The sequence below is a fragment of the Patagioenas fasciata genome, chromosome 1 (assembly GCF_037038585.1).
Source record: "Patagioenas fasciata isolate bPatFas1 chromosome 1, bPatFas1.hap1, whole genome shotgun sequence".
NCBI classification, from domain to species: Eukaryota; Metazoa; Chordata; class Aves; order Columbiformes; family Columbidae; genus Patagioenas; species Patagioenas fasciata.
This window is the reverse complement of record NC_092520.1, coordinates 210497515-210522939: the sequence shown is the minus strand read 5'-3', so window position 1 is coordinate 210522939 and position 25425 is coordinate 210497515. Positions and strand designations below refer to the sequence as shown.

The 25425-nt window shown below is 42.7% G+C and overlaps 1 protein-coding gene across 5 annotated transcripts in view; it reads left to right on the top strand.

Moving 5' to 3' along the window:
- GATA3 (GATA binding protein 3) overlaps positions 1-14741 on the top strand; it is a 30109-nt gene extending 15368 nt beyond the window's left edge. For 4 of the 5 annotated variants that reach the window (XM_071803530.1, XM_071803532.1, XM_065847355.2 and 1 more), the window contains exons 4-6: positions 197-342; positions 5476-5601; positions 11745-14740. In XM_071803530.1, coding sequence (XP_071659631.1) covers positions 197-342; positions 5476-5601; positions 11745-12029 — 557 coding nt within the window. In that variant the 3' untranslated portion in view covers positions 12030-14740. Of the gene's footprint in view, positions 1-196; positions 343-5475; positions 5602-11744 lie in introns of all 5 variants that reach the window. The other variant, XM_065847365.2, reaches the window with a different exon arrangement.
- The last annotated feature ends 10684 nt before the right edge of the window (positions 14742-25425 follow it).

Genomic DNA, 25425 nt, shown 5'->3' with positions numbered 1-25425 from the left:
CTCCCTAGCCCATGCCAGGGATGTCACTCAGCCATGACCTTGGACCCTTGCCTGGACATCCTGTGCTTGGAGGGGACTGGCAGGGTCTGGCATGGCTGGGTCTCTCAGGGGGTTTGGTTTTTTTGGATGGGGAGCTTTCCCCGGCTGCTTTTACCTCTGCTTTCCCTAAGTGAACTGTGTGTTCTCTTGTTTCCAGAAGGCAGGGAGTGTGTAAATTGTGGGGCTACCTCAACCCCTTTGTGGAGAAGAGATGGCACCGGGCACTATTTGTGTAACGCCTGTGGACTCTACCACAAAATGAACGGGCAGAACCGGCCCCTGATCAAACCCAAGAGAAGGCTGGTGAGTCTCCTTTTTTAATACTTCATTTTCCTTCTTCTGCAACTTTTGCTCCTCATCTACATTCTGGGATGAAGTGGGGGTAAGCTCAGCTCCAAAACTTGGTCTGACTGTGTCAGAGGGCTAGAGGAGGGTATGCTTGGAGAGATGCTCCCAGCCACTGTGGGCCTTAGTTGTCTGGTCCTCTTGCAAACTACAAAACAGGCTGAAAAAAATCAAGATCCAGGACTTCTTGCAAACCAGAACTGAGTTTTCTCCCAACAGATGCCTTTGCACAACACGGCTGGATGTTGATCCAAGGATGGTGTCTGTTTCCAGAGGACACAGGCAAAGGGATAATTTCCTTGTGACCAAAGAGATTATCAGGAGAACAGAATTTCTCCTGGGCTCTCCACACTGCTGTCCTTCTCTTACCAAGTATATCTCCATCCCTCTTGGCTGGTGATGTCATGGATGAGACCCAAGCTGGGTACCGGGTACCCTTGGAGTATCAGCCAGACCTTGGTCCTGCAAATTGCTTGACTGATGGTTCTGGTGCCGCTTGAACCTGGTGTGGTCATTTGTACCTGAGCCACGTGGGTCTCAAATTGTGTCATTCCCCTCTGAGTTGTTGTGAGCGAGGAAACAAAGTAGGGGATGGCAAAGCCTGGTGACTGCGCAAAGCCGAGCGTATTCCCAGGGTCACAGAAGTTGCAGGAAGACAAAATGTGCGGGTAAATAGTTGAAATAATAGTTGCAAGCCTAGCAACTGTATTAAGTACAGGCAATATGTTATGGCATCCCCAGTGATCTATTTATGAATTTCACTGGAAGCCACAAAAAGGTCTGGAAGCTGTGGGCACGGCTAACAAATGCGTTGAAGTATATTTGGCAAATAATCAGGCAAACCACAAGGGGAAAAAAATATATCAAGTGGGGGGAAAAATGTGTGTTCCCTGCTTGGGAAGTTATTGAATGTTTTGAATCGAGGCACGTTTGGTTTTGTTAGGAGTAAAGACGTGGTCGGGCTCCTGGGGGCTGCTCAAAATGCGGATGAGAAGCGTCTCTCGCCTCTCCGCAGAGTTTCTGAGCTGGTGGATGGATGTGACTGGTAGCGTGAGGCTTGTGCCCGGCATGACCAGATCCTGCGGGCAGGTTCGTTGGCCTCGTGTTCCCTGCAAAGGTGCCCATGGCCTCGGCCTGGCAACTCTTAGGCACGGATTCAGCTTCCTCACCTGTGAGACATCCACAAAATCGGATCGGTGTTATTTCCACAGGTTCTGGGAAGCATTTGCAGGGGGTTTCGCTGCGAGGGGCAGTGACCTCAGCTCTGTCTGGCTGTGTGGGATTTGGAGAAGATGTGGGTTTATTCCTCTACCGCCAAACTTCCCGGTGGTGAAACCTCTCTGTGCCTTTCTCTGGGCTTTTCCCGTCTAAGAAAATGTTCATCTTTCACAGCCTTGTTAGAAAAAAGGAAAAGCTTTCTAGGGAGGGAAGTGCGGGCTGGGGTTTTTAATTTTTTTGGGCAGCTCTCTTGTTCTCTTTTCCTCCTCCCCCCAACCCTTCTGTCTTAAACACACATACCTCGTTTTCTTTTCTATTTTTTTTCCTCGTTCTCTCTTTATGTGTAAAGTTAACTTCCTAGGAAAAAGCTGCCGGATATCTGAGCCCTGGAGATAACTCCTGAACAACAGCTCTGTTTCCCCAGCCCAAGCACACAGGAGCTTGAGCGTATCCAAACAAGCGGAGGGGGAGGCAGAATAGGAAAGTGGCTGGAAAAGGGGGGGAGAACTTTCAAGAAGTGTCTGATGGAACCACGAAAGAATGTCCCGAGTCACCCTCAGCCCAGCGCATGTAGAATGAGCTATATAAATAAATACATTGTGAAAGGTCATTCTTGGGGAAAAAAAAAAAAAAAGAACCAACACAAACAACAAACAGAAAAAGAAAAGAAAAGAAAATAAAAGAAAAAAGAAAAGAGTAAAGGCGAGCGGGACTGGCAAGGGTGATGCTGTGTATGGAGGCTTGGGGTGCGGATTCAGTGTGCCGCAGAATTTCCTGCGTGACCTTGGGCTGGTTTGGTAGGCTCTGATCCCAAGGCACACTGAAACTAATGAAGGGACTCTGATGGGTTGGAGAGAGGAGGCAAAGAAACCCTCAGATGCTGAGAACCCAGCCCAAGCTTTATTAAATTCAATGGGCGCCTTTGTAAGGGCTTCCTTTAGGGGGGATGGACGGTGTCTTGTTGGCTGAAGGGGCTCGGGCAGCTCCGCTTCATTTTGGGGGCAAAGTGGAAGATCTGGAGATGTTGGCAGGAGGATCAGGAACAGGCAGGTGGTACAACACCACCACTTTGGTTAAAAGGTCTACGGCCCTCTTGGAGACCGTTCCTGTCCCCATTGAACCTTTCTTTGAATTTTCTTCCTTTCCCTGCCCAGGTGTGTGCAGAGCTCTCTGTTTCTATGTCCAGCCATGCTGGTTTTGGAAGGATTATAGACAATTTTCTCAGAAGGTACACGCATTTGCAGTCTTTTTTAGGAAGCTGATGCTTGCAACTTCCTGGGTATCCCATGTAAAAGTGAAAAGACCCCTTAATCAACTGTCTTTGTCAGTGGTTCCTCCTGCACCATCCTCAGTTCCATTTTCTCATTACTGTCATGCTTCTCGAGTTGTGTCCTTGCTCACGAGCAGTTGTGCCATGGGGTCTGGTCCTATATATGATATAGGGCACCCTATTAGTCATCCCATTACTTACATGGCCGGGCTCACGTCGGTGACTGGCGCCAATGGATGTCATTGCTGGGCACTTTTACAATAACGTTATTATTCATTGTTTCTTGCCCACTGCCGGTGTCTCCAGTATAAGTTGGTACAGCATAAAAGGTAGAATCTGGGACCGAAAGAGCACAGAGTTTAAAATATTCAGCTAACAACACTGAATTTTTGTAGGGGAAATGTGGCAGATGGAAAACGTTTCAGAGAAGACAACGGATGTTGTGATTTTTTCATTTATTTAATGTCAGAGTTTGTTTGAAGGTAGCAAGGCGGTGACCAGGCACAATCTTTTAAATACACTTGACATAGGAGAAATTATGGTGAGCGTCGTGTAGAAACCCCAAATATCTTCAAAGGACATATTTCCCCTGTGTGGGCTGAGTCAAATATCACTGTTTTTTAGAAATTTCCTTAGGCTTGATTCTTGAGACTGATAAGGGCAAAGCTGCCACTGAGAGACTCAATCCAGCCTCTGAGCCACCCATACTGGGCCAGAGGGAGCCGGAGCGGCAACAGAGATCTGAAGACTTGACCCCCATGTCTCAGTGAGAACTGCCGTGTTCATGATGACATGTATTTACCCGGTAATTTCGATGGGAACCAAATCTGGGGCCATGGGATAGTCTGGATCTGGGAGGACAGGACCGAGGTGTGTGCACATCTGTTTGGGGCTCTGCTGGTAGTGGTGGGATGTTTCAACTTCTGCCGGCACTGGGATTTTTGCAACCAAAGACCCGTGTGCCATTCCCAGCTCCTGCTTGTCATCAGCACAGAGAAGTCAGCTAAAGGCCTCCTCGGGCTTGAGATCGGCTCGTTTCAGCGTGGTTTATGGTCAGGCAAAACGGAAATGTCCCCACGGGCAGTCAGTGAGAACCCCTTGCTGTCAAATCGGGCTCTTCGTAATGCTCACGGGCATCATATTTATTTATGTTTTAGACAGCCCTTTTTGTCTAATTAAAAAAAAAAAAATTCCTACTCTATCTAAAACAAAACCAACTCGTCCTCTCTCCACCTACACCACATTCAATTATGATTAAAATTGCAACATGACCTAACAAGAGTTGGTATTAACGCTAGTGCTGTGCCAGTGTCCATGTTTGCATTTTGGGTTTGTTGTACGGTATCCAAAGATGTGGTATTTCTTTTTTTTTTTCCGAATGTTGGATGCGCTACAGTGTGCGGCTGTGTGGGGTGAGGGGTAAATTTGAAACAGTAAGAGCACAAAAGAGAGCATTAAAGGCTCAGTTCTGCAAGGTGCCAAGCATTGCTATGATCTGGAAAATCGCTTAAGCACATGTTTTAACTTTAAGCACATGAGCAGTCCCATTGAAAGCAACGCATCGGGATGAAATCAGAGCTCTGGGACTGTGTCATATTGATGGAGAAGAGATAGGACGGGGATCTAAAGGTCTTTTTTTAGGAGCTGTAGGCACTTGCACACACGCAAACATGCATACGCATTCACATAGAAGTCTGCAAACTCCTTTTCCTCCTTCAGTGGCAGAAGGACAATTTGTTTGCTGAAGTTACAGTTTTTAAATGACAAACACGAATTCATGCATGTGAAAGAGGAGCGTCTTTGCCAAATTTGGGCTAACAAAAAAGCTTCTTTATACACTTCGACACGTAGACTTTTTTTCTCTTGTTCCTCTCCCTTTATGAAATGGCAACTTTTTCTTTCAGCCTCATTACCGATCCTTAAATAAACATGAAGGTTTAGGCTGCAAAAGGGTGTAATTAAAAAGTTGGGATTCTCACTCTTTGCCGCAGTGTTATTTCCGATCTGGAGCCCGTATCCTTTGAAGCTGAACTGAATTTACAGGATGGGGCCGTGTTTGCGGTCAGACCCGGCAAGCAGCTGCCCACCAACTCAGCGCGGGTCTCACCCAGCACTTGCTGGAGCCGGTGTAACTTCTTGCCGTTGACTTCAACAATTGTTGGTTCAGGCCCTGACTGCAGAATTAGACCCCTGGGGTGTCTGAGAGAATTAAGATGGAAAGACGTGTTGGCATTTAAATAATGTTTTCCCCTCTGGAATGGGCTGTGCCAGCGCTGCTAATTTTGATGAGTTCTATCAGAGGTTTAGCACTCACTTTTAGGATGCCCTTTGGCACCTGATTCAGTTCATATATATAATTTGGGATTAAAGTACCTCAGGGATTTTTTTCGGAATTATTATTTGTTCTCACAAGCCAGTTTCTGGAGGCCTCTGCTGATGTGCGTCAGTCTTGCAGGGTTGATGTTTTCTTTCTCAGCAGTTTTGCTGATTGCAACTTTTTTTCTTTTTTTTTTTTAATTTTTAAAAAATCATTTCAATTTTAACACGGGTGCTTTTCTCTCCTTCTCCTTCTCTTCCCCTGTCTCTCCCCCTCCTTCCCACAGTCTGCAGCCAGGAGGGCGGGCACGTCCTGCGCGAACTGTCAGACCACCACTACCACCCTGTGGAGGAGAAATGCCAACGGCGATCCCGTCTGTAACGCCTGCGGGCTCTACTACAAGCTGCACAATGTAAGTGTGACTGTAACGCTCAATAACCGGGCCTCAGTTTTGGTGCTTGATGGTCCAGACTTTTCCTTAACTTCAGGATTCCCAGTCTTGTGTGTTGCTGAAATCTCCTTTGACCCTCCTTGAAGCCTCCAGTGTTTCTTTGAGGACCTTGGGGGTTGGAGCGATGAGTCGGCATCCCCTCAAAAGTAGCCCATCTGGCTTGGGGAGATATAAAAATGGTCTGTCCACGGGTAATGTTAGAGCTTTCCCATGCCTGAGCCAAGAAAGGAAGGGTGGATCAACACAGAGGGACATTATCTGCTGCTGATTGGGCTCAGTGTATTGGAAAAGAAAACACGCTGTCCTGCAAGCCAATACCCCTTCTGTGTGTAGCTTGGTTCCTCCAGCAAATACGGACTCTGGAAAAGAAGCAAAATGTGCCATCAACTATTTAGATCTTTCTTGAGTTTGTGGCTGCCTTTCTCCCATCCCTCCACCCATCCCCAAAGATGATTTATTTAGGTCTTGTGTTTGCCCCGTTTGACGCAAGCGATTCCTAAACCAAAAAGGACTTGATTTAGTTAGTGGGTTGCAGAGTCTGCCCAAACTATGATGTGAATTTTAAAGCATCTGCCATGGAAGGGAAGAAAAAATGAAATGAAATGGCTGGCAGATTTAATCTAATATCTCCATGCAAAGCCAGCTTGTAGGAACCAGGGATATGCGCCCCAGGGAAAGAGCTAAAGGGACCTGAAAGGTCTTCTACTGAATAATGCTACTAATAAAGGAGTCTTAAGGCTACTCCTGTTACTCTCATTCCACATGTGCCATAGAATAATTATTATGTCAGAAGAAGGAAAAGACTTTCAATTTCTCTGCTTTAATATGACTTTTTTTTTTTTCTTTTTTCTCTGATGGTCGTTTGCTTTATGTTTGACTTAGAAATCTCGGACTGTGTTTTGCCCTCATGTCCACCCACACAAACACATCAAAGACAGATCGGGTTTCATGGGGCACCCAACCCTTGTGGTGTCTCAGTACCTTCCATTTGTTATTTCAAGCTCTTCAGTTTCTTGGGATGAGTAAACAAGTTTGTATTAAGTAGAAAAAAAACCCAAACAGAGTAATTTTTCATCTGCTCTGTGAGAGGCACGTCTCTTGGAAAAGAGTAAAATGTGTTTACCCTTTAGTGGGCAGGTGTCTCAGCATGTTTTGAGTCCTATGTAGCAAGCAAAGGTTATCCTCAAACTCTAAGTGTGATCACTACAAACAAAGGGGTTAGACCTACAGTGAAAGCTCTCAGAATACCACAAGAAAATATTCCCTGTTTGCTATTTCCATGGCAAAAAGGGAGCAAGGTCAGCCAGCTTCATTGGAGACATCTATACTGGTGCTATGTTTTCATTTTGGCTGTGTAGCCACCAGTGGTAGGACTGATATCACTTAGCCTGGGAGACCTATAGAGACACCTATATGAGCTGCTCCCCCTGTACCTCAACAAAACCCTCTGAAGAAAACAGGCTCTTCTCGGGCGCCATTCACTGGACATGATGTAGATGCCTGTGTTTGGATGAGATAACTTGTATTCTTGAAGATGGCGTAGTTTCTCCCCATGACTACAAAAGGTGGCAGGGTGACTTCAGATGTATCTACCTGCATCTGACCAGAGGAATCCCCCATAAGGTGTCTAGAATGGTGTCTGAGTGCTGAGGTTCTCCAGAAATGTTCCTGCAAGAGCACAACCTTTTTCATGCTAACATTGTGAACTGAGTTGGCCTGAATTGACCCCTAGCTCCACTTTTAGGGAAGCTTGGATCCAGCTGTGAAATTTGTGACATGGGGCAGGCCTTGAGCACATTGGAACCATTTTGATGTTCATTAAAAACACCGACAGCTGCTTAAAAGCTCAGCACAGCTACTTACCCAAGTCAAGTAGCATCTTGCCTTATGAACAACTCCATTAATGGGACCTGCTTAAATGAAACCCCTAGAGGACTAAGATACTGTGTGCAGCAATTTAACTAAGCAGGGATAGTAAAATCTGGCTATGAGTGCATATTGGTTTTTTTTTCACTTTTTTAAGATGATACTTAGTTATTACTGTGGTGAGAAACAGGCAACATTGCAACTGATAGTTCTTGAAGATACCACCACCAGCTTTTAAGGTCTCTGATGGCAGAGCCTTGGAGTATCATTCTGCAGCCCAAATGGCTTTAGAAGCTGTGACTGTGAAGGCCACATTGTGCTTTAGAAGCCAAATAGGAGTGAGATTTTTGTGACCAGTGGTAAGGTGGTGGTAGCTTCAGGGAGATGTCTTATCTTTTTGGCTGCTGGGAGGCAGGACCTATGGAGCTAATGTTAAAACTACCTGGTGAATGGCACCAGCATCACCCTTTAATCAAGTCACGGCAGGGAGAAGGAAGTTTCATGGTTGCACGTGGACAAAATTCCTTCGGTGATGCAAATTGGTCTGGTCTGTTAAAGTGCAAGACTTGTTTGTTTCAGTTGTGGTCCTACTGCCTTCATGTATCTATCTTCATTGGTTCTCCATCAGGAGAAGTGTCAGAAATAGAGAGGCTCACCGTAAAATGTCCCTCCCAAGCAGATGTTGCACAGATGTTGCACCAATGTCAGTGGAAGGTCTTTGGATGCTCAGAAGATGCTTCACCTTGTTTCAGGCCAGGTTGTAGCAAATTCCTGGCTGCTTTTTTACCCTCTCTCCCCATTTTGTCTTTTCTTTAGGTTTAAAGGATTTTTAATGGACCTTCAGATCATTTGGTTGTTGTAATGGATTGATCTGAAGATGGAGCTTACCCAGTTTTTAAGTCCACGCTGGGAGTGATTGCAGTGAAAAGGCTATATTTTCATGGGGCTATATTTTCATAGAGCAATTTTTTTTCATGGAGCTATATCAGTTTGTTTTACCATTGATTCCCACAGCTTAAGCAAACCCATTTGTCAGTAGGATATAAGCAATAATCATAATAGTCTTGGGGTGCATTTAGTGAAGCTGCTGGCATTTCTCCCACTGACTTCAACAAGAGCCGGCTCCATTAACACCAGTATTAACAATGCCTAATATTTCACATTGATACGGTGCCTTTCATCCTGTGGCATCCCAGAGTGCTTTCTAAGATAGAGCCAGCCTGGAAGATTAACCCAACGTTGTAATGACTATGTCTGAAGGATAAATCCGCTTCAGTGACAGAACCCTATTGAGGTCAATGGCAAAATCCCATTGTCTTCAGTCAGAGCAAGATCAGACCTGTAATGTCTAAGACTATCCTCTGGATTTGATCTGTTGTATGTGAGGTTCTCGTCCTTGTTATTTTAGTCCTTCTTAGAGGCAGGACCAGCCTTCACTCACTTCGGGGATGGGTGGGAATGTACCTTTCTGGAGGTGCACAACAGATTGGCCTGTGCCCATAGAAATGAGTGAGTTGCCATTGTTTTTGGTAAAAGTTCTCAGGAAAAGCCTCTTTGACAATATCCTAAAGCAGGGTTATGCATCCCAAGAGCAGAGCAGTTGGTATTTTGCATATGATAAAACAAAGAGTGTAATTCCTGCCCATCATTAATTTGCTCCATCTGAAATTAATGAATTTCATATACATACATTGGACTGGTTTAATATAAATTTAGCATATGTTTGTCATTTTTAGTACAATGAATTTTCATGAAAAAGGTCTTCCCTCCAGGTCTCACATTCCTCTACCCAAGAGATGGGTCCATGGCTTTGACATTTTAGGAATCTCTTCAGTTCCGCTGGGACTGACCTTAGAAGTTACTTTAAAAATTTTTCAGCTTGCTGCTGTGATTGTGCTGTTCTCACTCCTGTCATTTATCCAAGTCCTTATCCATTTGGCACTTGAGTCAGGTATCTGCTAGGAGGGTGGCTTTGTCCCCTTCCTGAGCAACGCTGGTATTCCCATCCTTAAGTTTCACATCAAATCGTGGCCTGGACCAGTTTGTTCTTAGCAACTGAGTGAAACACAAAACACATTGCGCTAAGAAAGTGGTCATTGTCCTGCAGGACATGACACCAAGCTACACAGGGTCAGGACCCCTATGGTTGCTCCAAGAGCCAGCACAGTCCCAGAACCAGGCTGATGTCACCTTGCCATCGTCAGCTCCTGAGCTTGCACCTTTGTTGTCTCAGCTGGAAATAAGCTCTGGCTACCCCTAAGTCTTGGTGTCATGATGCAAATCCTCATTAGGAGCTGTGGAGCCTGGGGTTCCTGTGTGCCTTTTCCAAATCTCAGCTGTATTCGTCAGGGATTGAGGCTTCCAGATCTACTCTAGCATTCCTGGTTGGTGGAGATCACTTGGGACATTCTTCTAGATTTGAATCTGGGCAACACATCACTTCTGGTTGACTTAAAACAGGTCAGACGAAGCTATCCCTTCCCAGCCACCCAGCTGGACCAAAGGACTTTACTTGTGTGTGTATCCCGTGTGTATCCGCAAGGACAGGAAACCAGGGAGATGGGTGATATCGTATTGAAAGGCCATGACATTTGAGGTTTTTGCTTGTTGCTGCCCCAGGGCTGCTGTTGCACTGCACATGGGCAGATTCCTCCTTCCTATCTTTAGCAAGCACGGCTGTTCCTTCCAGCTCCCTTTATCCAGAGGCAGAGGGATCAGCCTTTTATTCGCCCATTTTTCAGATGAGGTGAAGTTTCCCATCACTGCAGGTACAGAGAGCCTGGGGTCACTGATTCAGACTGGAATGACAAACTTTGGAATGACTAAACCAGAGCAGATGAGCCTGGTCCTTCCTCTCCCTGTTCCTCCACCCCTGCCTGTAACAGGGAGCTATTGTATCCCTGCCTCCCTGGGGACAGAAATCCATGAATGACACCTATGCCGTGGGGAAAGGCACCAAGCAGTGACTGATAAGCAAGAAGTGAAACTCTGCTGTGATCTGGAAGAAGGGAGTGCTTTGTCCCTTGCACTGATTTAAGATCTTATGGACGAAGATCTGTTCAGGACCCTTGCAGGAACTTTTTTTCATTGTTCTTCATCGGGGTTGAGACAGCAGTTGCTGGTAGATAGAAGATCCATTTTTTTCCCCCATTTTCTTCCTTTTGCAGAATATCCATCAGTTCTCTTGTGTGCTCACATTTATGATAAAAAGTGGGGGATTTGCTGTGCTCTTCTGCCTTCTGCTATGGGTGAAATTCTGCAGAGGAACCAGTGCAAAACCAGTGTGGCTCCCCATGTATGCTCACAAGTCAAGATATTTAAGGATGTTTATGGATACTGGGTGCATAAATCCCTTCCCAAGTATGGTCTTTTGGGGTTTTCATGGAACCTGGACTAATACATGGTGTGATGCTGGCTCTTTATGCAGCAAGAGGAGTTTCTTAGAGGTGGTTTGACAGCATTTTCTACCATTTCCTATCCCTGATGAGTATATGGTGAGTCATTGCAGCTGTTTATAACCATGCAGAAGAATATAATGCTTAGGTTTCCTATAGTTATGTCTGCATGAAAGTAGAAAATCCTCTGCCAGGCAGTATGGATACCCGTTTCAGCAGCCCCAAAAAAGACCTGGAAGGTTTTAGAAATAAAATTGCATTGGCTTAAGCAAACCTGAAATGATGACCAGAGTGAAGTCTTATGAAAGAAGAAAAATAAGGCAAATACCTGTCCCTTTTGTGAAGAGTTTGCCCAGGTGCCTAATGCCACTGTGAAAGTTTGAGACCTCTCTTAGCACTGAGAACTCAGCAGCTCTTACCACTAATGGTTTTTAGATCAGTCAGGAAGCCTCAGGGTGAGACGTTGTTTTTGGGGAATATTTCAAGGTAATAATTATTGGTTTCATTCCTAAACACAGTGCAATTACCTAATGTGCAGATAGCTGAAATTTTTCAGCCACTGTGAGTTATTTGGGTACTTTTTGCACTCGTGAGGCTCTGCCAGCAATTTTTTGTCATCTTGTCTTCAGAAATTTCAACCCAGCTTGGGATTTCCTGGTGGGATCAGAATTTTGGGATGGGAGGGGAGAGGTTGTGTGATGGCGGCACATGGGATGTGCAAGAGGGGAAAGGGGGCTGCTGGTGTTCAGATGGTCCTGGGCACATCCCTGGGTGCACAGATCCCACAGTGATTTGGGGAGAAGGGACGGAAGCCCAAAAAAAAAATAATTGATTTTTGTTTAGATTAACAGACCCCTGACTATGAAGAAAGAAGGAATTCAGACCAGAAACCGGAAGATGTCTAGCAAATCCAAAAAGTGCAAAAAGGTCCATGACAACCTTGAAGACTTTCCCAAGAGCAGCTCCTTTAACCCCGCCGCCCTCTCCAGACACATGTCCTCCATCAGCCACATTTCACCTTTCAGTCACTCCAGCCACATGCTGACTACGCCGACACCGATGCATCCTCCATCCAGCCTCTCCTTTGGACCTCACCATCCTTCCAGTATGGTCACTGCCATGGGTTAGCGAGAGACTCCCCTGCTGAATGCCTACGGTCTCAAAATGAGATTTACTTTATATACTTGCATTTTTGCAGGCGTGTGGTTATGGGTCTGACGTCCCAAATCAAATGGGAGGGGGAAAAAAGAATAATAAAAAATAATAATAATAAAAAAAAATTGAAGGCGTAAGAGAGAGGAAAAAAAACAAAACGCAGAAAAAAACTACAAAAGCAGAAAAAAAGAAAAAAAAAGAAAAAAAGAGAAAAAAGTAAAAAAAAAGTTTTAAAAAAGTGATGTTTGCCACTTTTTAAAGGAACTCACTATGGCGTCTATGTATTCTTACCCACTGAATCTGGATACCATTTGTGAATAAGCCATTCAGAACTTGCATTCCCTATTGGACAGGATCTCTAGTGCTGTGAAAAAAAATGATAAAATAAAATAAAAACCGCTGAACATTGCATATAACTTATATTGTAAGAAATACTGTACATTTGAGGAAGACTTTATTGCATCTGGGAAGCTGTAAAGAAAAAGGCATGAAGGACTCCGAGAGATTTTTTTTTTTGTTTTTTAAAGGAAAAGGATAAAAAAAAGAGGACGGGAGGACAATTTAAAAACCAGAAAAACAAACAATGCAGACCAAGAGGAAACACGGTCTTAAGAACAAATGGACCAACTGCCAGTCATGTCTTCTCCTTTTATTTTGTTTTAATTTTATTTTGTTCCTTTTTTAAAAACAACTTTATTTCTTTTTCGTTTCCAGGGAGGGGGAGGGGGCTGGCTAGCACGGTTTTGATGATGCATTAACTAACTTACTAACTAAATAAATAACTAAATAAATAAAACCTGTAGGGAGATCATTCATTTCAGGCCATGGGCCTTTTACATAGGAAGTACCAATGGTGTCAGGCAATCAGTGTTAACATGCGGACATTGCCAACAAGGGGTTTTCAGATAGCCATTCTCCAGGTCTATACGCATTGTGAACAAGTTCCTGTAATTGTTGTTTGTATGTATAATTCAACGCACCAAAATAAGAAAGATGTAGATTTATTTCATCCTATTATACAGACTGAATGGTTGTACAAATTTATTTACTGCTAGTGATAAGACCTGCTTTTTTTTTGTTTTGTTTTCATATTTTTTCCTCCTTTTTTTTTTTTTTTTGAGAATAAACTAGATTAAATTCTGTTGACTTAAAAGTGTTTTGTGCTTGGGGGTGTGAAAGGGAATATGTTTCTTTCTTTTTTTTTCGTTTAAAGTTTGTTTTGATGGCATTTATTACACAGTTACTACTGGGAGGGGAATGTGAGTCTTTGCTCGTGCTGACAGTGCAGTGACTTGATTAAAAGAAAACAAAAAACAATAACCCCAAACCAACACAGAACAAAGGAAAAAACAAAAACCAACTCAAAAATAAATGAACTGCTGGTTAGTGTAACCCCAACTGTCTGGTGTGTGCTCCCTGTCTCTTGAACGACAGCCTGGCCGCTATTGGGCTCCCACTTAGGATGGATCCCTTTTGGTTTCAATCCACCATGGCCACCACGGTGACAAATCCGTGTCAATGAGAATTTAGGACTGGGATAACGGCAAAGGCACGGCAGGGTCCTTATGGTCCTGACTAACTTTTTGGGCAGTACTAGGAAAGATCTCCAGGATCTCCAGGCTTTGGAGAGGAGCTGGAAAAGCATTTTCTACTCTGCCTTGTTGGGTACTCAGTAGTGTGATTTGATGATCTGAAGTTAAGATCTTGATGTGAAATCAAGATGGACCAGACTCTGCTCCTGTGCTTCGACAGATGGGCAGAACCTATTGCAAAAGGCTCCGTTTGATGGAAGACAGAGGGCTATTCCCCAAAATTCAACAGCCATCCGCCAGTCCCCTCCTGCAAGTGTTTTCTTTGAAATAATGCCATTCATATTAATGTTATTATTGTTAGGTTTGGCTCTTGTAATTTGATTTCTCATGGTTTAATCCTTAGGAATCGGTCCTCCTTTTAGTCTTCAGTATTTACTCTTCCAGTTTGTTTATACCATCATAAGAGTTAGGCATTTACTTTCCAAATGAAGGGTTAAACCTCTTATCACACCACTCCATTTACTGGAGATTTAAGCATGGTGTGATAAGAGAGAGGTTGCCAAGGCTGTGAGAAAATGTTTAAAAAAAGCCAAACAAAAAGCAACCCCCAAACATAAAAAACCTCAACAGACACGACCTGCAAATGATTTTTTTTTTTTAATTACAGAATGAAATAACTGAGTTCTTTCACCCAGAAATATGTGTACTCCTGCCTTTCAGTGCCAGGTGGATGGAAAAATATCACCATATTTGTCAGGTGTTATTTTGAACCCACATTCTCATAGGTGATAGCTGGTGGGGGTAACAATAGCGTGTTCTAATCTTCTTCTGCAGATTGGTTCACATGAGTAAGGATGTTTCATGTAAGAATGATCACTTCAAAACTTTCAACCTGATTATACAGAGGTCAAATAGTCATTTGATTTGGGAAATGGGGGAGGAAGGGAAGAGGACTGACATTTATTTGGGCTTCTTCTCCTCTGTTTCAAAATGAACCTAGTTAAACTATGTCTACCATGAAGGAGGATTTAGCAGATGTAAGTGGAACAGGCAGTAATCATTTTGTAATGTTGTATATTCTTTCCTTTCTACTCTGTTGACAAAAATGTGTAAAAAAAAATCAGAACAAATGGCACACATTTAAAATCCTGTGTTAATCACCTTTCTGCTTTCTCAATGAATATTTTAAGCATAAAGACTAAATGTCAAAATAAAACAGTGAAGAATTACTGAGATGCAAATGGAGATCTTGTTGGCTCCTAATTAATCATCTGCGAACTATAAAGCTATTTTCAATTAGTCTGACAAATCAAAGGAAATAATCATCTTTGCTGATATTAAGCTTGAGAGATTATTATTTTTTAATTCGTGATGCTACAACCTTTCCCTCCTTTTGCTCATCAACAGATTGCAGTTGGACTAAGATATTGATTCCAGGACCTCAGCAATGGTGAAATCTAGAGGAGGATTCTAACTGTAGAATTTTGCACTTGTATATTATTGTGTTTGAATCTTTCAATTTGCTTAAGAGGGAATTGGCTCCTGAGTTTCTCACCCTTTTTTTTTTTTCCCTTAAAAAACTGGAAGCATCTTGCAGTTTCCTTCTGATATTGTTTCACAGTTCTTAGGGGCATTGAGTGCAATGAAGGAGGACTGGGGCCAGCTCAGAGAATGAACATCTTGAAAAGGACAGAAGCGTAGACACACTGTCTGCATATACTTTAGGAAACATATACAGTTTGCCTAGAGAGTTCTTACATCAATTGTCTTATATTCTGATGCCAGGAGCAGGATGAATAGGATCTCTCATGTCATATACCCCCTGATTACTGGCTGAGATGTTAGATCAACACCAGTTGTGTACCAGTTTCTCTGTTCTGTGTTTTTTTTTTTTCTTTCTCTTTGTGCAAATATTCCAGCATTTCAAACTTTGAAGATTTGTCTTTTTTTGTTTGTTTGTTTGTTCGTTTGCTTGGGGCTTTGTTTCTTTCCTTCACTTTAACATGTAGGGAAAAGCTGGTTCTCAGAAAAAGCCAAGAGCTGTTGTTCTTGTGAATGGTGACTCTGTCTGTCTTCTTTTCCGAAATTAAAGCGAAGAACTGATGAGAAGAAGGTTGGAGCGGGAAAGCCCTCTGAGTCAAGTCTCCTTCGATAATCTATATTGTGTAGAACACACCCTGGAAATCGTTAGTGGGGTCAAATCCTGTGGTCTTTATGCTGGCAAAATGCCTTCTGGGAATTTGAGTGAGTAATTGTTATGCTGATGTGACTGTGGTAACTACATTTTACTCATGATCCAAGCAAAAGTCCATTGACATCAATGGAAAGACTCCAAATAAGTAATACAACAAGACCTGAATCAAGAGCTCCTAAGGATTAATTATCACCTTGATTTATCTGCCTTAGTTAAGTTTTCAGCTGCATTGGTCCTGTGTCAGTACACATGTGTACACAGACATACATGCAATATTGAAAGGACATTTAAAGATTACCAAGATCAACACTTCAAGGTTGAAGAAATGAGAAATACTGTTCATTATCACCAACTGCAAAACCTTCATTATTTTTCTATGTCTTTGAATTATGAGTTGTCTTAGGATGCATCTAGACTTGTGTTCAGGTTCAGATTAGCAGTGTGTTTTTGAAGTGATTTCTCTTTTTGAAGTGATTTCACATCAGAGTAATGAGATTTTACCTTGACTCACACCACATGATTTCCTTGGATCCTCACCTAATGTGCTGCTACACTAATGGGAAATCAGACCACAGGACCAGACTGAAACTGTGCCGAAGTAACCCCCCAAAATATGGTCTTTGGGTCCTCAAGACTGATTGTTCTTCCCTTCGGAGTCACCCCTAATGCTAATGCACACATTGCCATAAACCACATGTTCTCATACTCCTTTGTGGTCACTGAGACTCCTGAATAACTGGTTGTAGTCTGGGGAAGAATCCGAGTGGTTGGGGAAAGGACTAGAGACACCCTGTCTTTTTTTTTTTTTTTTTTTTTGGTATTTGGGAGATTTTAGAATAAAAACCAAGAAGAGGCTCTTATGGAAAAAATTGGCAAACTACACCCTAAAAGACGTCATGTTCATCCCTACCTCTTTCATAAAGGTTCTATATGAGACTGGGAAACTCAACCCAGACTTGTCACATGCAGAGAATCACTAATTCTCCCCTTTTGGGATTGCCTAATTTCACACCCTGAATTCTGCTTTGGAGAAATGTTCCATGGTATCTGAAGCCAGGGGATCTTCTGCCTGGATTAATGGTGTATAATACGAAATTATTTAAAAATGTAGGGTTTATCTCAACTTGAACTGTAAATCCAGGGTTTAATTTCCTCTACCTCCTTCCCTCCCCAAATGTGGAGAACTGATGATAAGTCATCCAACCCTCAAAGATGTCTTGTGCTTGGATGCAGATTGATGAGCACCATGGAAAACTCATCAGCTTCAGCAGGTCTGCAGGAAGGAAGGTGTGAGGAGTAAGCAAAACACAGATCCACTGCCCATGAAAGGCAGTGTCTTCCCTGTGCCCTAAATGGGGCAAAGGAAAAAAAATAGGGTGTGATTGATATATGTAAAAGGAACAATGGAGGTGGAGGGAGAGTGAATAATTAATTCTGGTGTTTCCTAACATTTTAGTGGTTGATTTTTTAGTTTTTACACTATTTTGAATGCATTTTTTGGATGCATTCATCTGTAAAAATGTATGTGTACAGATATAGATGGATGCTTATCAGGGGTATGGACTCCATACCTTGTCAGCAAAGGAAATGTGGTGTGTGCCATGCCTATGAGTAAGTATATCTAGACCCAGAGAACTGGAGGGTGCCTGCTGTAAGTTGTCTGTCTTTATTGGTTGTGTGATCTTCTGTGTGTGCCTGTGTTGATATCTAAGCAACAGCTCCACAGAAACCAAGGCACAATACAGATGTATAGCAAATTTATACCTGTTTCACACAATTCCCTGAGGCTATGCAGACTCCTGGGTGGATGTTGGATCCTTCTATCTCAGAAGTATATTTCCCTTGTTAAAAGTTTAAATTAAGACTTTGACCTGAAGCTCAACTCATTTTTTTTCTCTCAAGGTACAAAACACCTGGTTATTTAACCTGTCCTTTTACATTTCCACTCTGGGTTATCGTCAATTCCAGAGGCACTGAAATAATTCATGAGAACCTGTCCTCTGGGAAGACAGAAGTGACTGAAATACTCAGAGAAAGCTTGTTTGTGGGTCTCGCAGGCTGATGTTCACGCTAACATGGATAATTAGCTGACCTTCTGCATGCACATACATGCTTAGCCCATGAACTGCTTTAGTTCTCAATTAATATTATATTGCAATGTTATAGTGCAATCATTTGCTCAACTATTTCTGTATTAAAACTGCATTAATCTTCTTACACTACTTGACTACAGAACTCTTTTGTCACTAAGCCACAAATCACCCAGTTTGGGGTGGTCCCATAGACTTCAGGCAGCACTGCTGTCCGCAGGTCTGGGTTACTTCATTCCAGGTCAGGATACAACCCTTCAGCTCCAGTTCAGCTTTTATTATACTCTTCCCTAGTATTCACCAGTCATAGGAGAGCTTCCTCTCTCAGCTGAGGTCTTTATGAATAATGAAGAATTCAGGAGAAAGCAATACGAACTACTGTAAATGTGTGTGTGTGGGTTGATGACTGTTGGCTTCTTGAGACTTTCAGTTTCTTCTCCCATGTGCCAAGACTGCCCACGGCCAGGGAGGCCAGAGGAGCTCTCTCTGCAAGAGGTGGAGTTATCTTGCTTGCAAAAACCCAAGCTACTCGCAGAAGGTCATCCCATTTCTGTGTGCACACAGAAACGATCGCTGATGAATTTACTTCCTGCAAAGTCACACTGGAGCAGATTTATAGATTCTGTGATAAATTTTAAACTATATTTAGGGACTCTGAGGAAACAGTAATGAATAGGCACAGGTCCTGAACTGTGATTCTTGATTGCAGCTGCTTCATAGAAGACTTTTTTAATAAAAGTGCCAGTATGGGACAGGAAGTGCAGGGGAATGTAGAATTATGCTGAACATGGAGAGAGGAGGATCCTTGAGTAGGAATTGAACAGGACTCATGGGAAAGCCAAAAATGAGGAAGGAGGGACTGAACCTATGATGGATTTCTGAACAGTCACCCAGGGTCTTTCCATTAATAGAAAGCAGGATGTTTTCCTTTATGAAAACTTGATTAAGTTTGCCAGATGCTGATAACCTTTCTGTAAGAATTTTCATACTTTGTGTAGTGTATATCACAGAATCCCAGAATGTCAGGGATTGGAAGGGACCTCGAAAGCTCATCCAGTCCAATTCCCCCACCAGAGCAGGAACACCCAGATGAGGTTACACAGGAAGGTGTTCAGGAGGGTTTTGAATGTCTCCAGAGAAGGAGACTCTACAACTCCCCTCAATGAACTTCATGGGAATACTGTAGATTAATTTCCGTAGGGTGGCTTTTTCTACAATATCCTGTACACCAAAAAAAGAGTTATGCTTGCATTTGGGCCTGTGAATCTTGTTTGTATTTAGTTGACCTTTTCCAAAAGGGTTATGGGAGAGGAAAATGAAAGCCTATGGATTTGATAACATGTACCTGTCCCTGTTGTGTATGCGTAAGTATTTCGTGGGTGGCACACAGGAAACACTCTCACATTTGCTCTGCAGAGTTGTGCTTTTGCATCAGGGCATGTAAAAGCTGTGTGCAGGCTCTGGTAAGAACATCTCACCACCTCATTGGCAAATTGACTCCAAGTTTTATCACACAAACTCTGAGCACCAAATTCAGCATCTCTGCTCTGAGTCACTGTTTCAAAGTGTCCTTTCTCTCTGTTCTTGCCCTGTTCAGCCTGGAGAAGAGAAGACTCCAGGGAGACCTTATTGAGTAATTAAAAGGGGCCTGTAAGAAAGATAGGGACAGACTTTTTAGCAGGGCCTGTTGCCACAGGACAAGAGGTGATGATATTACACTAAAGGAGGGAAGATTTAGGCTAAAGATGAGGCAGAAATTTTTTACAATGAGGGTGGCAAAACACTGGCCCAGGTTGGCCAGAGAGGTGGTAGATGAACCATCCCTAGGGACATCCCAGACCAGGCTGGACCGAGCTCTGAGCTCTGAGTGAAGATGTCCTTGCTCATGGCAGGGGGGTTGGACTAGAAGACCTTTGAAGGTCCCTTCCAACCAAAACTGTTCTATGATTCAATGATTTTATGAATCTGTGGGTGGATGACACCCAGGTCTTTCTTGGTTTTTGACTTTAGCAGTGTGTCTCATAGTTCACCTACCCATGGTGCAGAGGAAATCTGCTCACATTGTTCCAGACCTTCTTGAGTTGAAATAGCTGGTCTCTGAGGGGATTTTTTGTTTCAGGAAGAATTGAGCTGGGAGGCATGTAGAAGCTAACAAACTTTCTAAGCCTTCAAGTGGTATGTCTACATGCCTCCTGACTTCTTGAAGAACTCAGGCTGGACAAGTACATAAGTGCTTGCTTTACTTGAGTAGGATGGATCAGCACAGAGTGTGTTGGTAGCTCAGACATAACTTACAATGTTTGGCAAAATGAGGAAATCCTGTGTTTTCACTGAATTTTCTTTCCATTCCCTCTGGTCTACTTGATCCACATCTCTGACATGATGACATGCATCTTTACTGTGTATGTAGAGTGAATAACCCTTAAACTGAAATCTGTCTTCAAACTCTGAGGATCAGGTCTTTATGCTAGTGCTGCTCATCTCATTCTCTGCTCACTCCCAGGAACTACTGGGTTCCTTTGACGAAGTTCTCTTTCCAGGTCATTGGACACCCACATTTTCTTTCTTCTTCACAATAAATCTCCTGCTGTGTTAGGAAAAGGAACCATTTTTCCTTTAAGACAGTGGGAAGTCTGTAGTCCGTGAGAAACCAATGGCATGGGAAGGAAAACATCTACCATGACTATAGAAGTTTATTTGTTTCAATAAGTGCTAGGGCTAAAATCAATCCAGATGAACAGATTCTTGTCATTTTAGGATAATAAAAAAGATTTCTACATGTTTTTCAACAGTTCTGTAATACATTTTAAATGTTGTCTTTGACTATTTTGCAGCTTGGTGACTGAATATGACTTAGAAACATGGGTGGACTGCATTACCTAAATGGGGGATGAATCCTTTTCACAGCTCCAGGGTCCAGAGCCATTTGTGTCCACGTTGGCTGCAGTAATGGATCAGAAACAGTGATATAAGTGAGAAATAGCACAAGCTCTAGAATGTCTTAGCATATCAGAATATATGTCAGGTGGATAAGCACCTAAGTAATCAGACTGACCTGCAAACTGGTTTATTCTACGTCCTTTATGCAAAACCAAAGCCAGAATTTTCCTATCTATAAAAATGTGTGGTCTCATTTCAAATGCCCCTGCACTCAAGTACCTGCTCATTCATTTCTGTATCTGTTTCCATGTCTTAGTTACTTCATCCTTAAGACTTTCTCATGGCCTCTGGCCTTTGCCCCAGTAATGATTTGGTGATGCTACTATTTTCATTCAGGAAAGCAGAGGCAGCTTGCAGCAGGGAGTACAGCAGGATTGATTCAGTAGATTCAGGAGTTGATTCAGAAATAGGAATCAACTCAGATCCTGATCTTCTGGAAGATGTTGCTCCTGAAAAGGTCCTGTCCTCTCCCTTGAGATTCATCTCCAGAGCCATTGATGCTGATGCGAAGCCTCCAGCTTCATTTGTTGGCTTTGGGTGAGCCCTAGGCAAACGTTGGATGTTGTATTTCCTGGGCTGTCAGCTGTTCTTGGTCCTCAAAGGAACAGACAACCTGTCAGAGGTGATCAATAAATGCCATTACCTGCCCGGGAGTCTGAGGCTTTTCAAAAAGAAACTCCCAGGAGGAGATTCAAGCCTGGGATGTAATCTTGACCACACTCAGTTGATATTCATTGAGGGGAGCTGTGAAGGTGGTAGTCTTCCTTCAAAATACTCACAGTACGTTTGTCCTCAAGCAATAAAATAAGAGGGGAAAAAGTGGTGACCTGATTCTCCTCTGGTACTGTTTATTTGTAACAATGTCATGGTACATTTGTACTTCCTTTATAACTACAGAAGTGGAGTTGCAGCTTATTTATACTGGACGGGGAGCAGCATTTGGGCTGGTCCTTTCATATTTAGGTGATGAGGAGAAGTCCATCTCTGCTACCAAGTCCATCAATACATTTGATTTTGGTGGTCTTAGAGCTGTGAAACTAGGGCTGGAATTAATCCAATAAGAAAGTTGTGTCCTGAATTACGCCTACCAGTTGAGCAGCATGAAATAGGAACAACTTTGGAGTTCAAATTCTCTTCGTAGAAAATATCCAGGGAAAAGACTTCTGTTTCTGAAAGATTACATGTATTTAGAGGCCTCTGATCTCTGCAGCCTCCATCAGTGTCTATGGGAGCTGGCCAATGACTCACTGTGGACACAGAAATTAACTCTTTTTCTCCTGAGGTCTCTTACAACAGGTTTCTGACTTTATTTGCTGTGCTGCCTGGATAATTTTGCATGTTCCTCTACCTCCTCATGCTTGGAGTTAAAAATATCCAGCTGGAAAAAAGCCCTTTTCAGGTACATCTAGTCAACTATCGTGTTCTCAGGCTAGATATTCTTCCCATACAACTTTGGACCATACAGAGAAGAGGTTTATTTACACGTAGTTGTCTGGAGTCTCTCAACAATCAGTGGAAAGAAAAAGTTACTTCTAAGGTTTGAATATTATGCATATTTTAGACGTTTTAGGATTAGTTCAACCACATCCTGGAAGTGCCCATTTCTTTGTACTGAGTAGCTCTACTGAAGATATTGGCTTTGCCAGTACCTGGAGGTAGAAGAGCTGAGTCCCATGCCAGGCATCAATGCAAATTTTGCAAAAATTTTCTTCATGCGAGACACAGGGGTCACTTTACTGGACTTTGACCTTTATACAGAAGATTTTCTGGTTAGTTTGGAAGTGTTCTATCACTACTTGATAGCAAGGAATTTTCCAAGGAATGTAGCAGGTAAAGTAGGAAGGAGACTCATATTATTCCTCACCTAAAACCCCCCTCCTGAAGTAGCATCCCAGCAAAGTCCCCAATGCCCAAAACTCTTCAGATCTGGGCATCTTTGTTTTTATCAGCACTGTCGATGTTGCATTTGGTACTGCAGTGATTCCTCCTTAACTTTATTATGATCATCTAATTTACATCCATCAGGTTTTCTTTTTGGTCTTAGACATGGTATCAAAACAGCTGCTGGCAACAGCAACAATAATTATAGACACAAATTATTTTAATATTTGTCTTATCTAACATCTGAGCATGTAATTGGAGGGCACAGAGACACAGTAATAATGTTAAAGGAGCTTGAAATGCCATTGTATAAGTAAATAAACAAACACATGAATACTTTGATTCTCTACTACATAGAATTAATACGTCACACATCATAAGGGGGTGTTATTTCACTATTAAAACATTATTAAAGCACTAAAATGAAGCCAGAACTCCTGAGTCCTATTTTAACTTCTGCATTTAACCAGTCACCAAATTATGGTGATGTAGACACAAATCTACAAAGTGACCCTTAATTAATTATAAGCATTTTTTCCTTGCTCACATAAGATTTCAGGACTTTATCTGTCATGGTGAAAGGGAGGTTCAGGCTCTAATGCCTATTTCAGTAACCTGTTATGTTCTCATCTTTTTCTGTATCTGAAAAATGAGGCTAATTAGCCTCATGTCATCAACCATTGCGAAACCATTTGAGATGCAAAGTATTGTATCTCCTTCATTTTGTAAGAATAATACATTTCTGAGCGTGATGTCAAAAGCTTCAAAGCTAAAACAACAGAATGAAGTGGCTGATGTAACAGTACAGTCCACATCCAACTCCAATTAGTAACCTCAGAAATGCTAAAACCATTTTTACAATACACCTACTAAATATTATAGTACTTTGCCATGGCCATAACCAGGTGGTGTTCTGTCTGAGAAATACTGTTTTCTAAGGGTAAAGTCCTTGTAGCTCTTCTACATCTGCAAACATGCCAACACACAAAGCAAAAATCAGTGGTTGTTTCAGTTTTAAATCTTAGAAAGTTAGAGATTAACAATGCGAAACATTATACTGACTACTAAAGACAGTGTTAGATTATGGCACTGCATTGATTTCTTCTCACAGGAACTGTGTTCCTGGTGGAGCAAACAACTTTGTTATCTCCTTGCAACTGGGTATTTTTTAAATTTATTAACTGAAAAATAGTATGCGAAAGGGATGGGGACTCATTTAAAAAACTGGGCTTGAAGTTGATTTTGGGGAAATTAATCCCCAAATGTATAATTTCAACATTTTCAACATATTTTTATTTCTAAAATGTATTTGTTTTCATGTTTCCAAAGCAAAATGTTCTGCTTTTTCATTTTGAAAAGACACTCTTCTTAAAGACCTGACTTACCTTAAAAAAAGAAAAATAAGAAAAAGAAATTAGTAAGACAAATTAATGTAAAAATTAGAGTGTCAAGTTGAACAAAATATTTAGCTTTGTCCTATAATAAATAAAAAAAACATTCAACCCAAAATTAAAAAATGAGTGTTAACTCCCCTTAATTATTTATTCAGTTTCTGAATGGAAACCCTCCTTTCCTTCTACAGAAAGGTATATTTTTTTTACATATCATTCTTGAGCTTAATCTGTTCTGTTTGTGATCAATAATCAAGCTAGGCTAACATGGTCTGACCTCAGAAATCCCATCATTAAAAGGGATCATGACATTTCACTACTCTCTTTATACACCCTATAGAGACGTCCAGTGTAAGGAAAGTTTTATCTTATCTATGAGTGACACATTGACTGGAACCCACAAATGAAACTGCACATTTCTGTCCAGGCAGAATGATGAACAATAACGACTACGCTGTGTAAAGTGTGCGAATACACAGAGTGAAGTGTTGGACTCCTCTTCTCTTCTCTTCTCTTCTCTTCTCTTCTCTTCTCTTCTCTTCTCTTCTCTTCTCTTCTCTTCTCTTCTCTTCTCTTCTCTTCTCTTCTCTTCTCTTCTCTTCTCTTCTCTTCTCTTCTCTTCTCTTCTCTTCTCTTCTCTTCTCTTCTCTTCTCCTCTCCTCTCCTCTCCTCTCCTCTCCTCTCCTCTCCTCTCCTCTCCTCTCCTCTCCTCTCCTCTCCTCTCCTCTCCTCTCCTCTCCTCTCCTCTCCTCTCCTCTCCTCTCCTCTCCTCTCCTCTCCTCTCCTCTCCTCTCCTCTCCTCTCCTCTCCTCTCCTCTCCTCTCCCCTCCCCTCCCCTCCCCTCCCCTCCCCTCCCCTCCCCTCCCCTCCCCTCCCCTCCCCTCCCCTCCCCTCCCCTCCCCTCCCCTCCCCTCCCCTCCCCTCCCCTCCCCTCCCCTCCCCTTCCCTTCCCTTCCCTTCCCTTCCCTTCCCTTCCCTTCCCTTCCCTTCCCTTCCCTTCCCTTCCCTTCCCTTCCCTTCCTTTCCCTTCCCTCCTCTCCTCTCCTCTCCTCTCCTCTCCTCTCCTCTCCTCTCCTCTCCTCTCCTCTCCTCTCCTCTCCTCTCCTCTCCTCTCCTCTCCTCTCCTCTCCTCTCCTCTCCTCTCCTCTCCTCTCCTCTCCTCTCCTCTCCTCTCCTCTCCTCTCCTCTCCTCTCCTCTCCTCTCCTCTCCTCTCCTCTCCTCTCCTCTCCTCTCCTCTCTCTCCCTCTCTTTTCTTCCCTTCTCTCTAAAATGGTTTCATAAGGTACCCTAAGCATAGGTGTTTTGGTAGGTTCATGGATTGGGCATTGTTTTAGTTTGTT